We start from the raw sequence: 13,378 nt of genomic DNA, 5'->3' as shown, positions 1-13,378 counted from the left end.
TTCAAAAGTGTTGTGGCAAAATTCTTAGGTGTCTTTCTGGGGCCTGGAGTTTTTCCTGATCTCATGACCTGGTCTCTCTGCTATCTCCTGTAGTCCACGATCAGCTCCTTCGTTTTGTAGATGTCGAGGGCGAGATTAGCACACTGACCTGTATCTGACCTGAGACAGCACACTGACCTGTATCTTTGTCCAGGGATTCGAACCGGCATCCCTTATTATTACCTTAATAAAATAATAAGGGGTTGCCGGATCGAATCCCGGGTCCGATGAGAAAAGTCTGGTGGGATAGCTAACAGAGACTTGTTATGAAATCCTAGATACCGTTGCCTAACGTTGTGCTGAAACAGGTAGGGATCATCTACCTTAACTTGTCCAATAAGAAACGTGTTTTCCTTTTTCGTTAAAAAAGGTTTTGAAACAGTGCGCACTGATGAATACACGACCCAGTTCTACCCAGTTCACTTACCCTCATCTTTGAAGTGTTGACTGTGCTTTGGCTTATTATCAGTTCTGTTATTATTGGTATTATTATATCATATTTACAACTTCACTTATAGATTAAACAAAGGGTACAATGTATTTTTATTTGATTGGGCATTTGAACAATATATTAATTCAAATCAACGTTGCATTTAAATGCAGGAACATACAGTATCTTCAACACAGCATATTTCCCACCTGTAGAAAATCTTCTATTTACAGTGCATTACAACATTCCTCGCAAAATGTGTCAGACTGTTGCTAAGGCATTTCAAGAATACTGGAAAAAATAACTGCACTGCAAACGGTAGAGCAACAACAATTCATTTAATTATACGTTTAATTGAAAATATCTGAATTTTACTTCAGAATATATTTCATATTTTACATATACCAGAACATAAGAATGATAACGGTTTCGCTTCCCTCAACATGACAGAATGAACAATATTAATTTGGGGATCATTGAATAATACAGTAAGGGAAGTATTTGAATGACTTGTTGTAATAATTTGGAGTTCGGTAAACTCTATGATTAGCTCTCACTAGCATTTCACATTAAAGTAGCCTGTTTCCCAGATCAATGTGTGCTGTATAGCCAACTCCTGCAGTTGTTTTGATATACAGCACAAACCGATCCGGGACTGGGACCAGGCTAACGTTAAAGCACCTTTTTGTTCAAAAGTTCCATGCAGATGCCATGTCCTGTGTCTGTACCTCCTACAGGTTGGCATGTCTATCGGACTCACAAGGCCATTGTCTACTAAAGCCCAGTAAAACAACCAATGGATTCCTCTCTGAAGGAACTGAAATACTTATATCTGCATTGTGGTACGTGTCATTTCTGCCTTTCACTTTTTAACAACAAAACTGAATGGGATGTGAACACAGAAAAGGATCAGGAATGAATGTAAGTAGTCGTAAGGCATTGGGCAGTAGTAGAGTATCCTGGCTCAAATTCTCTTTTTAAAAGGCCCAGTGCAGTCGAAAATGTGATTCCTGTGTTTTACATATTTCCACACTACGAGGTTGGAATAATACTGTGAAATTGAGAAAATTATGATAATTCCCTTTTAGTGTAAGAGCTGTTTGAAAAGAGCCTGAAATGTCAGCCTGTTTTGGGCGAGGGAGTTTTGGCCTTGCATGGTGACATCACCAGGCGGTAAATTAGTTAATATATAAATAAGAAAGAGGGTTCCAAACCCCTCTGCCAACAACAGCTAGTTTTCAGTTCCCCCTCCTTCCCTCCCCAGTCAGACCACTTCCAGACAGTCCTAGCTAAATTCTTGCTTGAGAAATTGCCCTTTGCTACGAAGCTATTTTTTGTTTATTTTTGACCATTTTAATTGAAAACAATCACAGTAAGGTACTTAATTGTTACCCAGAAAATGCTAGATATTGCTATAAAAACAGCTGCATTGGACTTTTAAAATAATTTAAAAAGGTGCTCTAATAATTCTGTCCATTTTAGAAGTCCTGTGCAATTGCCAAAGGAAAAAGTACTAGAAGCAATACTTTTTCATGACATTTTTTTCAAGTAAATGAAAACCACAATGGCAAAAAAAGACAATAAATGCATACAGAACATTTTGTCAAGTTAACATACAAACAGAATCTTTCAAGTTGAATAAAGAGTAACTCCCCTATTGAACAATCTCATCTAAGTCACAATCTGAGCCTCTGTAGATCATCCAAAGGCCCCTGGACCTTATATTGACCAAATAACACCTGAGTCTACTGCATGTGTTACTACTTTACTGAGGAAAACATATCAACAAGATTGCCTCAGTGTCAATGTTATCTTTTGCATGCTTTACGACTGTCTCAGGTAACAACTGACATAATTTAGCTAGTGTCAGGGAAATCAGGGCAGTTGTTTAGGTTATGACAAAGACCACACTTTTAAGCGTTGGCCCAGTAACCGAAAGGTCACTGGTTCAAATCCCAGAGCTGACTAGGTGAAAAATCTGTCGGTGTGCCCTTGAGCAAGGCACTTAACCCTAATTGCTCCTGTAAGTTGCTCTGGATGAGAGCGTCCGCTAAATGTCTAAAATGTTCAATGTTTTAAAATCTTGTACAATCTTATGACCTAAGTAGCTTGCTAAACAGCATTATCCAGCTACAACAGGCTAATAATGGCTCTAAACAGCATTATCCAGCTACAACGGGCTAATAATGGCTCTAAACAGCATTATCCAGCTACAACGGGCTAATAATGGCTCTATGGTATGGCTGCACTAGACATGTCCAATCAATGGCACATTATGGGTACATAGAGGTAACTGCCAAAATAAAAGTAACACCAACATAGTCTTAATAGGGCGTAGGGCCACCACGAGCCAGAACAGCTTCCCCTTGGTATAGATTCTACATAGTCTTAATAGGGCGTAGGGCCACCACGAGCCAGAACAGCTTCCCCTTGGTATAGATTCTACATAGTCTTAATAGGGCGTAGGGCCACCACGAGCCAGAACAGCTTCCCCTTGGTATAGATTCTACATAGTCTTAATAGGGCGTAGGGCCACCACGAGCCAGAACAGCTTCCCCTTGGTATAGATTCTACATAGTCTTAATAGGGCGTAAGGCCACCACGAGCCAGAACAGCTTCCCCTTGGTATAGATTCTACATAGTCTTAATAGGGCGTAGGGCCACCACGAGCCAGAACAGCTTCCCCTTGGTATAGATTCTACAAGTGTCTGGAACTCTGTTGGAGGGATGTGACACCATTATTCCTGGAGAAAAATCCATCATTTGGTGTTTTGTTGGCGAGGTGTAATATGCTGTCTCGGTGCCGCTCCAGAATCTCCCATAAGCGTTCAATTGGGTTGAGGTCTGGTGACTGAGACGGCCATGGCTTATGGTTTACATCGTTTTCATGCTCAGCAAACCATTCAGTGACCACTCGTGCCCTGGGGACGGGTGGCATTGTCATCCTATGGGGGCATAGCCATGGTAGCCAAAATAATGACCTGCCCAGCATTTGACCCTAAGCATAATGGGATGTTAATTGCTTAATTAAACTCAGGAACCACACCTGTGTGGAAGCACCTGCTTTCAATACACTTTTGTATCCCTCATTTACTCAAGTGTAATTATTTTTGGCAGTTAACTTTAGATAGATTTATCATCAAATATTACGAGAAAAATCTACTCACATTGTCATGCTATGGCAGAGATGAAATACAACATATGGTAGTTGGCGAATGTTTGAAACTTAATTTGTATTAACTCCTTATATAACCATGTTATAAGTAAGTTAAATATGATGATACTGCAGGTTCCTCTTCAAGGGTAGACGGGATTCAGAAGTACATTTCATGGCCATAATCCTAACAACTACATTTACATGGACCTTTTACTAGTTTACTTTAATCAACTAATCATTTTTATTGAGTTGTCTTTTTGTCAATTCAATTAAAAAGGGCTGTAGACTACAAATAGCTTGAGAAGGTGCACACAGCCTACGGTATAATGCCCAAGGCATAGGGCAGAGAACTGATTCACAGGGGAAATGCTTCCATTTGGAGAAAATAGGCCTAACTGATGTGAGGCTGGATATGCCTCTATTCATGGCCGGATTACCAACTGGGAAATGAGCTTTAAGACGGCACATTTTTCCTCTCTGCCCCATGGCAAAATGTGTAGAATTGCAGGAAGTTAGCTTTAAAAAAAATGTTTTTGCTCCACCGCCATGAGGGGGCCTCCAAAATATTCTTGCCCAGGGCCCCAAATGTGGTTAGCCGGCCCTGCTTCTTTAAGAAACATTAGCACATTCAAAATTATTATTATATTTTCCAAAAGTAACAATTATTATAACCTGGTTGAAAATGAAGGCATTTTGGGAAGGGGGAGCATGTATTCTCAATTTGTTTTTCTAAAATGTATAAAATATTTAATCTCTTAACAGTTTGTGACAGTACAGTCATATCTGTGCTTTATTCAGTTCCCCTGCAATTCCTCTCAATAAAGTAACAGTCCTTCTGTATACTTTAAACAATTTGCTGTAAACTGTAACCATGTTGAATAAGAACCAAGTCAGCTGAAACCTAATACAGATACTCTATGAAATGGAACATGGTTTTCCACATTTCAGGACTCTATTCCTTATTAATATCCAGTAATCATGAAAGTAATTGTCTACGGTTTCCAGATTTTTATGAAATATGACTTATAATTAATTACAATATGAGTGAAATAGTTTTCCTTCCAAAAAATTGTAATTAAGTATGTTAAAAAGCAGCTTTTCTGTGTTGGAATGGTGTGGGCGTTTACCAGTCATTAAAAATATTAATGTGAGTAGACCACTGATTGGCCAGCACATCATAATCTATGAGCAAGCATTTTTGTTTGAAGTGTTTTTTTTCCTCCAATTTATGCTTTGGCCACAAATACGAGTATAGGACGAGTTCGCAATATTATTTGGGTATGAGTTAACAGAATATGAACTTTTAAAAGTTTGATTTTCACTGGACAGTTACTTTAAAAATAGAAAAGTATCTGTTTTGGTCACATGACCCACATTACATGAAATCTACGGACAAAACTGACAGCTTCACTTCAAGATGGAGATTTAAAAAGGTGTCACAACAACAGTTTAAAATGTCATTTCAGCTTCCGTATTTTTCAAATCTCTCCTTTAATACTTTGACTGCAGTTTAAGAAACTATTGATTGATTGCCTATGCAACATCAAAATGTACCACTGCAGCAGAAAAAAAGCATTCGCAGCTCAGGAATACCTCATCCGGCCTACTGAGGGAGACTTGACCAATGGCAGCATTCAGCTTTGGCAACAGACATATTTGGACCATTTCACACAACAGACTAGTGGCTGCAGCGAAGATGAAATGAAACAGTAAAACATAACAAGGTGATCAAAGTCCCTTTTTCAAAAGCTAACATTCATCTTTAAGAACTCTTTAGGAAATGTATAGCTCACAAAAGGGAGAAGAGTGAAGCCGTGATTGTAGCTACAAGATAGAGAAGTGCCTCTCAAAATTACACTGCAAACTAAACTTTTGTCGGTTTTTTTTATATATATATATATATATATATTTTTTTTTACATTGGTTTTGTTTTGGAGCTTTTTTGAGATTGGGGGAAAACCTCCTAGCCACTCCGGTTGCGGGTGCTTCCGTCCCCAGTGCGCTGGGCCCGGGCCAGGACTATTTCAGGGGACACTCTCTTGCAGTCCTTTGCCAGGCCGAGGAAACACATCAAGTCGATGAAACAGGTGGTCAGGTTCAGCTTACAGCCAAACTCACTTGTTGCGTAATCATAAGGGAAGGTGTGGTGATAGTTATGGAACCCTTCACCTGAAAGTGACAGGAAACCGTCGTTAGGCTAACGGGTGACCATTATTTACACATAATAATATATTCAAGATATCTTGTAAGATGTGAACGCCCACACATGGTTTGAGAAGAGCTACTATACACATATTATTTTCTGTCGAGCACAGAGTTGGGAACTGAAACCTAAAATTCATGGTCCGCATGAACTTGCTCTTCTCTACAATGATTGCATAACCAATCCCCTTTGATCTCTTCCCCAAACAGGTGCAATCAAAGCAAACGGACACCATGTAAAACATATTAAACATGTGCAGCATCACTCAGGAAGGTAATTACAAGCACAGAAGGCAAAGCTTGTTATGTAATGCTACTGTTCTGCCATAACTGTGTAGTATAGAGTCATTTTACGATATAATTAAATGTTATAAAAAGGGGCAACTTAATGACATTTTAAGATCTTTTAAAATGGCAAGAGGTAGGTAACATACCTATGGCACTAAGGGTGACAAACTTGTTCTCTCTGGGGTTGATGTTGGCGTCGTAGGGCCGGTTGCCCCACATGTGGGCAGCACTGTTGACCAGCCAGGTAGCGTTCAGTACCAGGGTGTACCTCAGCAGGCCTGGCACAAAGTAGCCCAGCCACAGGCTCTCTCCCCACAGGCACCAAGGAACAAACATGGGGACTGCGAAACACATCAACAGCACTGACATCTTGTAATACCTGTGGATAAAAAAACAAAAAATAGTACAGAGACATATCCTCCATGACATGTTGTAATACCTGTGGAGAAGACAAGAGAACAGACATATCCTCCATGACATGTTGACATACCTGTGGAGAAGACAAGAGAACAGACATATCCTCCATGATATGTTGACATACCTGTGGAGAAGACAAGAGAACAGACATATCCTCCATGACATGTTGTAATACCTGTGGAGAAGACAAGAGAACAGACATATCCTCCATGACATGTTGTAATACCTGTGGAGAAGACAAGAGAACAGACATATCCTCCATGATATGTTGTAATACCTGTGGAGAAGACAAGAGAACAGACATATCCTCCATGACATGTTGTAATACCTGTGGAGAAGACAAGAGAACAGACATATCCTCCATGACATGTTGTAATACCTGTGGAGAAGACAAGAGAACAGACATATCCTCCATGATATGTTGTCATACCTGTGGAGAAGACAAGAGAACAGACATATCCTCCATGACATGTTGACATACCTGTGGAGAAGACAAGAGAACAGACATATCCTCCATGACATGTTGACATACCTGTGGAGAAGACAAGAGAACAGACATATCCTCCATGACATGTTGTCATACCTGTGGAGAAGACAAGAGAACAGACATATCCTCCATGACATGTTGTAATACCTGTGGAGAAGACAAGAGAACAGACATATCCTCCATGACATGTTGACATACCTGTGGAGAAGACAAGAGAACAGACATATCCTCCATGATATGTTAACATACCTGTGGAGAAGACAAGAGAACAGACATATCCTCCATGACATGTTGACATACCTGTGGAGAAGACAAGAGAACAGACATATCCTCCATGACATGTTGTAATACCTGTGGAGAAGACAAGAGAACAGACATATCCTCCATGACATGTTGTAATACCTGTGGAGAAGACAAGAGAACAGACATATCCTCCATGACATGTTGTAATACCTGTGGAGAAGACAAGAGAACAGACATATCCTCCATGACATGTTGACATACCTGTGGAGAAGACAAGAGAACAGACATATCCTCCATGACATGTTGTAATACCTGTGGAGAAGACAAGAGAACAGACATATCCTCCATGACATGTTGACATACCTGTGGAGAAGACAAGAGAACAGACATATCCTCCATGACATGTTGACATACCTGTGGAGAAGACAAGAGAACAGACATATCCTCCATGATATGTTGATATACCTGTGGAGAAGACAAGAGAACAGACATATCCTCCATGATATGTTGAAATACCCATCATATGGAGGCAGCACAGAAGATAAAGGTCTATTCAAACTGTCAGTTTAATAGATATATCTGTACAGGTCCAAACACAGCAACACGGTCTCGGCTGGCAGGCTCTTCTTTGACAGATTATCACATTATTCAGTTACAAATACATAACATGCCATGAGGTTATGGATGTTTCTGATCTTCATTAAAAAACTAGGAATTACCATTTTTAAGAAGCTTCTCAAACCTTATGAGCCATATTGATGATCTAACAATGACTAAGCTAGGTTTAGTGCCATCACAGATTATGGAGTGAACAGAAACATTTATGGAAGAGAAAATGCAACCAATACTGTATGAATTGATCATCGGGAAGGAATACATACTTCCTCTGGAACATGACAACTTTGTCGGCCTTCAAGTCACTGAGCTCCAGCTTCTTCCCTTTCTCAATGACGTCTGGGTGTTTACGCACCAGGAGCCAACCGATGTGGGAGAAGAAGAACCCTCGGATGGCGTTGTGGGGGTCGGCATCGGTCTCTGAAAACTTGTGGTGAACTCTGTGGTCCCGAGCCCATTCAAAGATGTCATTCTGTAATGGGGACACAAAGACTAAGATTTATACACAGAAATAGAATCCATAGAATGGGCCTCCCCATTCAAGTCAATGATGGCATAATGGGTGGACTGGCAGCCATTTTGAGTGTACCCATGCCTAGGTCGTTAATATACAGCCATTTTGAGTGTACCCATGCCTAGGTCGTTAATATACAGCCATTTTGAGTGTACCCATGCCTAGGTCGTTAATATACAGCCATTTTGAGTGTACCCATGCCTAGGTCGTTAATATACAGCCATTTTGAGTGTACCCATGCCTAGGTCGTTAATATACAGCCATTTTGAGTGTACCCATGCCTAGGTCGTTAATATACAGCCATTTTGAGTGTACCCATGCCTAGGTCGTTAATATACAGCCATTTTGAGTGTACCCATGCCTAGGTCGTTAATATACAGCCATTTTGAGTGTACCCATGCCTAGTTCGTTAATATACAGGTCAAGACAGCGGAATAATTCCATGCGGAGCATTCGAAAAGAAACAAATTGATTTCAGCTAACTACTCAGTAAGCACATAGAATAACTGTTGTACTGTCATTCTGGTCATTTTAAACCATTTTTCAAATGATCTACATCCACTTTATTAGTTGGCGGAACGCCAACTAATAAAGTGGATGTAGATCATTTGAAAAAACGTTTAAAATGACCAGAATGACAGTACAACAGTTATTCTATGTGCTTACTGAGTAGTTAGCTGAAATTAACTACGATTTTGTTTATTTTCCACTTTTTCATGGCGAACTTTCAGTACTGCTAACATTCCCTTCCAGTCATTTTTACTCACTAATCCTGTAGAATCAGCAACGGCGCTAGTCCAATGAATTTGTTTATTTTCAAACGCTTCTGCATGGAATTATTACGTTGGCATAAACTTTGTTATCTTCTAACTAGACCCATGCCAGGAAATAAAAGCAGGAAGTGTCCCCTTCAATCTTTGCTGTGTTGTCAACTCAAATGACATTACAGAAAATACATCCCATTGCATGAGCCATATACAGTGAGGGGGAAAAAAGTATTTGATCCCCTGCTGATTTTGTACGTTTGCCCACTGACAAAGACATGATCAGTCTATAATTTTAATGGTAGGTTTATTTGAACAGTGAGAGACAGAATAACAACAAAAAAATCCAGAAAAACGCATGTCAGAAATGTTATGAATTGATTTGCATTTTAATGAGGGAAATAAGTATTTGACCCCTCTGCAAAACATGACTTAGTACTGGGTGGCAAAACCCTTGTTGGCAATCACAGAGGTCAGACGTTTCTTGTAGTTGGCCACCAGGTTTGCACACATCTCAGGAGGGATTTTGTCCCACTCCTCTTTGCAGATCTACTCCAAGTCATTAAGGTTTTGAGGCTGACGTTTGGCAACTCTAACCTTCAGCTCCCTCCACAGATTTTCTATGGGATTAAGGACTGGAGACTGGCTAGGCCACTCCAGGACCTTCATGTGCTTCTTCTTGAGCCACTCCTTTGTTGCCTTGGCCATGTGTTTTGGGTCATTGTCATGCTGGAATACCCATCCACGACCCATTTTCAATGCCCTGGCTTAGGGAAGGAGGTTCTCACCCAAGATTTGACGGTACATGGCCCTGTCCATCGTCCCTTTGATGCGGTGAAGTTGTCCTGTCCCCTTAGCAGAAAAACACCCCCAAAGCATAATGTTTCCACCTCCATGTTTGACAGTGGGGATGGTGTTCTTGGGGTCATAGGCAGCATTCCTCCTCCTCCAAACACGGCGAGTTGAGTTGATGCCAAAGAGCTCCATTTTGGTCTCATCTGACCACAACACTTTCACCCAGTTCTCTGAATCATTCAGATGTTCATTGGCAAACTTCAGACGGGCATGTATATGTGCTTTTTTGAGCAGGGGGACCTTGCGGGCACTGCAGGATTTCAGTCCTTCACGGCGTAGTGTGCTACCAATTGTTTTCTTGGTGACTATGGTCCCAGCTGCCTTGAGATCCTCCCATGTAGTTCTGGGCTGATTCCTTGCCGTTCTCATGATCATTGCAACTCCACGAGGTGAGATCTTGCATGGAGCCCCAGGCCGAGGGAGATTGACAGTTCTTTTGTGTTTCTTCCATTTGCGAATAATCACACCAACTGTTTTCACCTTCTCACCAAGCTGCTTGGCGATGGTCTTGTAGCCCATTCCAGCCTTGTGTAGGTCTACAATCTTGTCCCTGACATCCTTGGAGAGCTCTTTGGTCTTGGCCATGGTGGAGAGTTTGGAATCTGATTGATTGATTGCTTCTGTGGACAGGTGTCTTTTATACAGGTAACAAGCTGAGATTAGGAGCACACCCTTTAAGAGTGTGCTCCTAATCTCAGCTCGCTACCTGTATAAAAGACACCTGGGAGCCAGAAATCTTTCTGATTGAGAGGGGGTCAAATACATATTTCCCTCATTAAAATGCAAATGAATTTATAACATTTTTGACATGCGTTTTTCTGGATTTTTTTGTTGTTATTCTGTCTCTCACTGTTCAAATAAACCTACCATTAAAATTATAGACTGATCATTTCTTTGTCAGTGGGCAAACGTAGAAAATCAGCAGGGGATCAAATACTTTTTTTCCCCTCACTGTAAGTTAGCATAATTTGAATGAACATTCTACATTACAGCCTGATCTCGCGATAGCTCACATTCTGAGCGCATGCAGCCGTCTGCTTGACCAGGCTAACAGAATGATACTTTGGGGAAAGTTTGTTCATCATATCAAACGAAGACGTTTTGTGTGTATACCGATACTATCTGTCATCTGATGTTTAACCCGGTTAAATAAAAGTGAAGTGGGAAAGACATGTTTTACCTGAAAGGCCATGGAGTTGGCAGTGGCGAGAAAGATTCTGAGAGGTAACGAGGCCTTGTAGGACCTGTGGCTCCATAGCCGGTGAGCCCCAGCAGTCACTCCTAAAGCGCTTATTAAAAAGCAAAACACAGCTGTGTGTGGAGAGAGAGAGAGAGAGAGAGAGAGAGAGAGAGAGCGAGGGAGAGAGACAGAGAGAGAGAGATAGACAGAGAGAGACAGAGAGAGAGACAGAGAGAGGGGGATAGAGGGGGATAGAGGAACAACATCTATTTAATGAACATGCAGAGCATCAGGTGGCAGAGATCAAGAATGGATCCTGTACTCTTTTGTTTTTCCTAAAACATTCATTCATATGTTTGCCATCTAATCAAGTAAAAGGGTATGTTATTCCATAACAGGGTATAAACTAGTGATAGTGAATAATAATAGATTAGTAGGGTCACCTACTATAATGTCTATTTTCCATAGAATCATTCATTTGGGGCTCATCTCCGGGATAGAATAATCAGATTTGGTTAGGACTTTTTCGTGAATGCATAATAACCATTCTTTCTAGAACTTTCTACATGTCTGGTTATTAAGAGTATTACAGTTGCAGAGAAATGACAACCATCCGTATTCACCAGCAGGGGAGAAAGAAAGAGTCAGGGAGCTTTGCGCTACGCAGCACTGAAGCCTGGCGAATCCAGCTGTGCGACCAATCCGATGGGCAAATTAACTACGCCATAAAAAACAATTTCAATGTCAAACCGAGTTCATTTGAAATAACAAGTGGGTTAGGTATATCATACTTACACCAAGCCCAGGTCAAAACATGAGCAGATGGGACGAGGGAGATGCCGTACACGGCTGCAATGTGCAATAAAGTCATCAATGTGATATTTTTCCACACGATTATCATTGGAGGTTTAGGACCTTCTTTCTCCTTGTACGTTTCATCAAACACATCATCCCTTCTTGTCGCCGATTCTGCGAGCACATCACAGTTCCTGTGTCTCCCCGGACCCTCTACCTTCGCGTCAGTCATCCTCATCGTGATTTTGTTGTTGAATGAACTGGCAACGAATGCAGACATTTTTGTTACCTTCAAAATATGTGACAACACAACAGGCATACACAGTAGTGACATGAATGTGAATTAAATGTATTGTTTCTGCAGAAACTGACATGTTTAGCTAATGTCACTCGAAATCGTGGTTAACGTTGCCGGATGATGACAAACCCTGTCTGTTGCTGGATGATGCTGAACACTGGCATCGCGACATCGTGTACGTTAGCTAGCTAATGTTGGATGAAAAGTCCCCCGTATTCCATGAAATAAAAGATCAAACGTACCTTATGAAGGTGACTTCTGTAGATTGATGCGACCAAATATGACAGAATCAAGCTTCAAATGGTGGTATACGGCACTGAATTCAAAATAATATCGGTCACTATGATGATGTGACTTCCACAGTGTTGCTGATGCCGTTCTCCTCACCAGGTGCTCCGGTTTTGGACAAGATATTTGCGAGACTGTAATTGGACAAGCTGGGTTTGACACCACCTTTCTCGCGACATGTCATTGGTTGGCCTTTTATCTCCTGTTCACGTTTTTGTAAGAACTTGTTATAGAATATTTTCATAATTTACATAATCATGTACTACAGTCTGGTTTTCATGTCTAGGACTACGGTACCGTTCTTGGTTATTACACCGTTCCCCCCTCAAAAGGTAAAATATTGGATAGAGAAAGTGTAGGCCTACTTTAGTCACAACTCAATAATACATTTTGGTCAATAATCATCTATTGTGCAGGTTTATACAAATAGTTTATATGTTTGATTGGATTGAATTGGCACTCTAGAAATTGAATGCATTACTGACAATACCAGTAGCCTATACAAAAAACATATTATAAGAACCAAAAGGTTGATTTGGAACATCAGTGACAGAAATAGCCCATTGTAACTCTGTCAGCATAATGGGACTATATTCAGCCATTAGATTTCCTATTTTTAGTCGTTTAGCAGACGCTCTTATCCAGAGCGACTTACAGTTAGTGAGTACATACATTTTTCATACTGGCCCACCCATGGGAATCGAACCCACAACCCTGGCGTTGCAAGCGCCATGCTCTACCAACTGAGCTACAGGAGGCTTAGATAGGAGGTAGGCTACAGTCATTCCAACCCTCTCTCAGCTCCA

The 13,378-nt window shown here is 40.8% G+C and overlaps 1 protein-coding gene across 1 annotated transcript; it reads right to left on the bottom strand.

Annotated features, from left to right (window-relative positions):
• Positions 1 to 5,037: 5,037 nt before the first annotated feature.
• On the bottom strand, positions 5,038 to 12,784 carry scd (stearoyl-CoA desaturase (delta-9-desaturase)). Its single transcript, XM_041836058.2, has 6 exons — positions 12,527 to 12,784; positions 11,987 to 12,246; positions 11,192 to 11,322; positions 8,145 to 8,350; positions 6,263 to 6,495; positions 5,038 to 5,795 (listed from the first exon to the last, which is right to left on the bottom strand). The coding sequence occupies exons 2-6, from the start codon at positions 12,222 to 12,224 to the stop codon at positions 5,590 to 5,592; spliced, it is 1,014 nt and encodes a 337-aa protein (XP_041691992.2). The 5' UTR covers positions 12,225 to 12,246; positions 12,527 to 12,784; the 3' UTR covers positions 5,038 to 5,589.
• Positions 12,785 to 13,378: the final 594 nt, after the last annotated feature.

The sequence above is a fragment of the Coregonus clupeaformis genome, chromosome 31 (genome assembly GCF_020615455.1).
Source record: "Coregonus clupeaformis isolate EN_2021a chromosome 31, ASM2061545v1, whole genome shotgun sequence".
Lineage (NCBI taxonomy): Eukaryota > Metazoa > Chordata > Actinopteri > Salmoniformes > Salmonidae > Coregonus > Coregonus clupeaformis.
Note: the sequence above shows the minus strand (reverse complement) of the source record. Positions and strands in the feature narration are given on the sequence as shown.

Excerpts from the sequence above, each read along its gene's own strand:
- scd (XM_041836058.2), bottom strand. The coding sequence starts at position 12,224 with ATGAGGATGACTGACGCGAAGGTAGAGGGTCCGGGGAGACACAGGAAC. Across the intron at positions 8,351-11,191 it reads CCAACTCCATGGCCTTTCAG|AATGACATCTTTGAATGGGC; the intron begins GTAAAACATGTC and ends TCCCCATTACAG. Across the intron at positions 5,796-6,262 it reads TGTCACCCTTAGTGCCATAG|GTGAAGGGTTCCATAACTAT; the intron begins GTATGTTACCTA and ends TGTCACTTTCAG.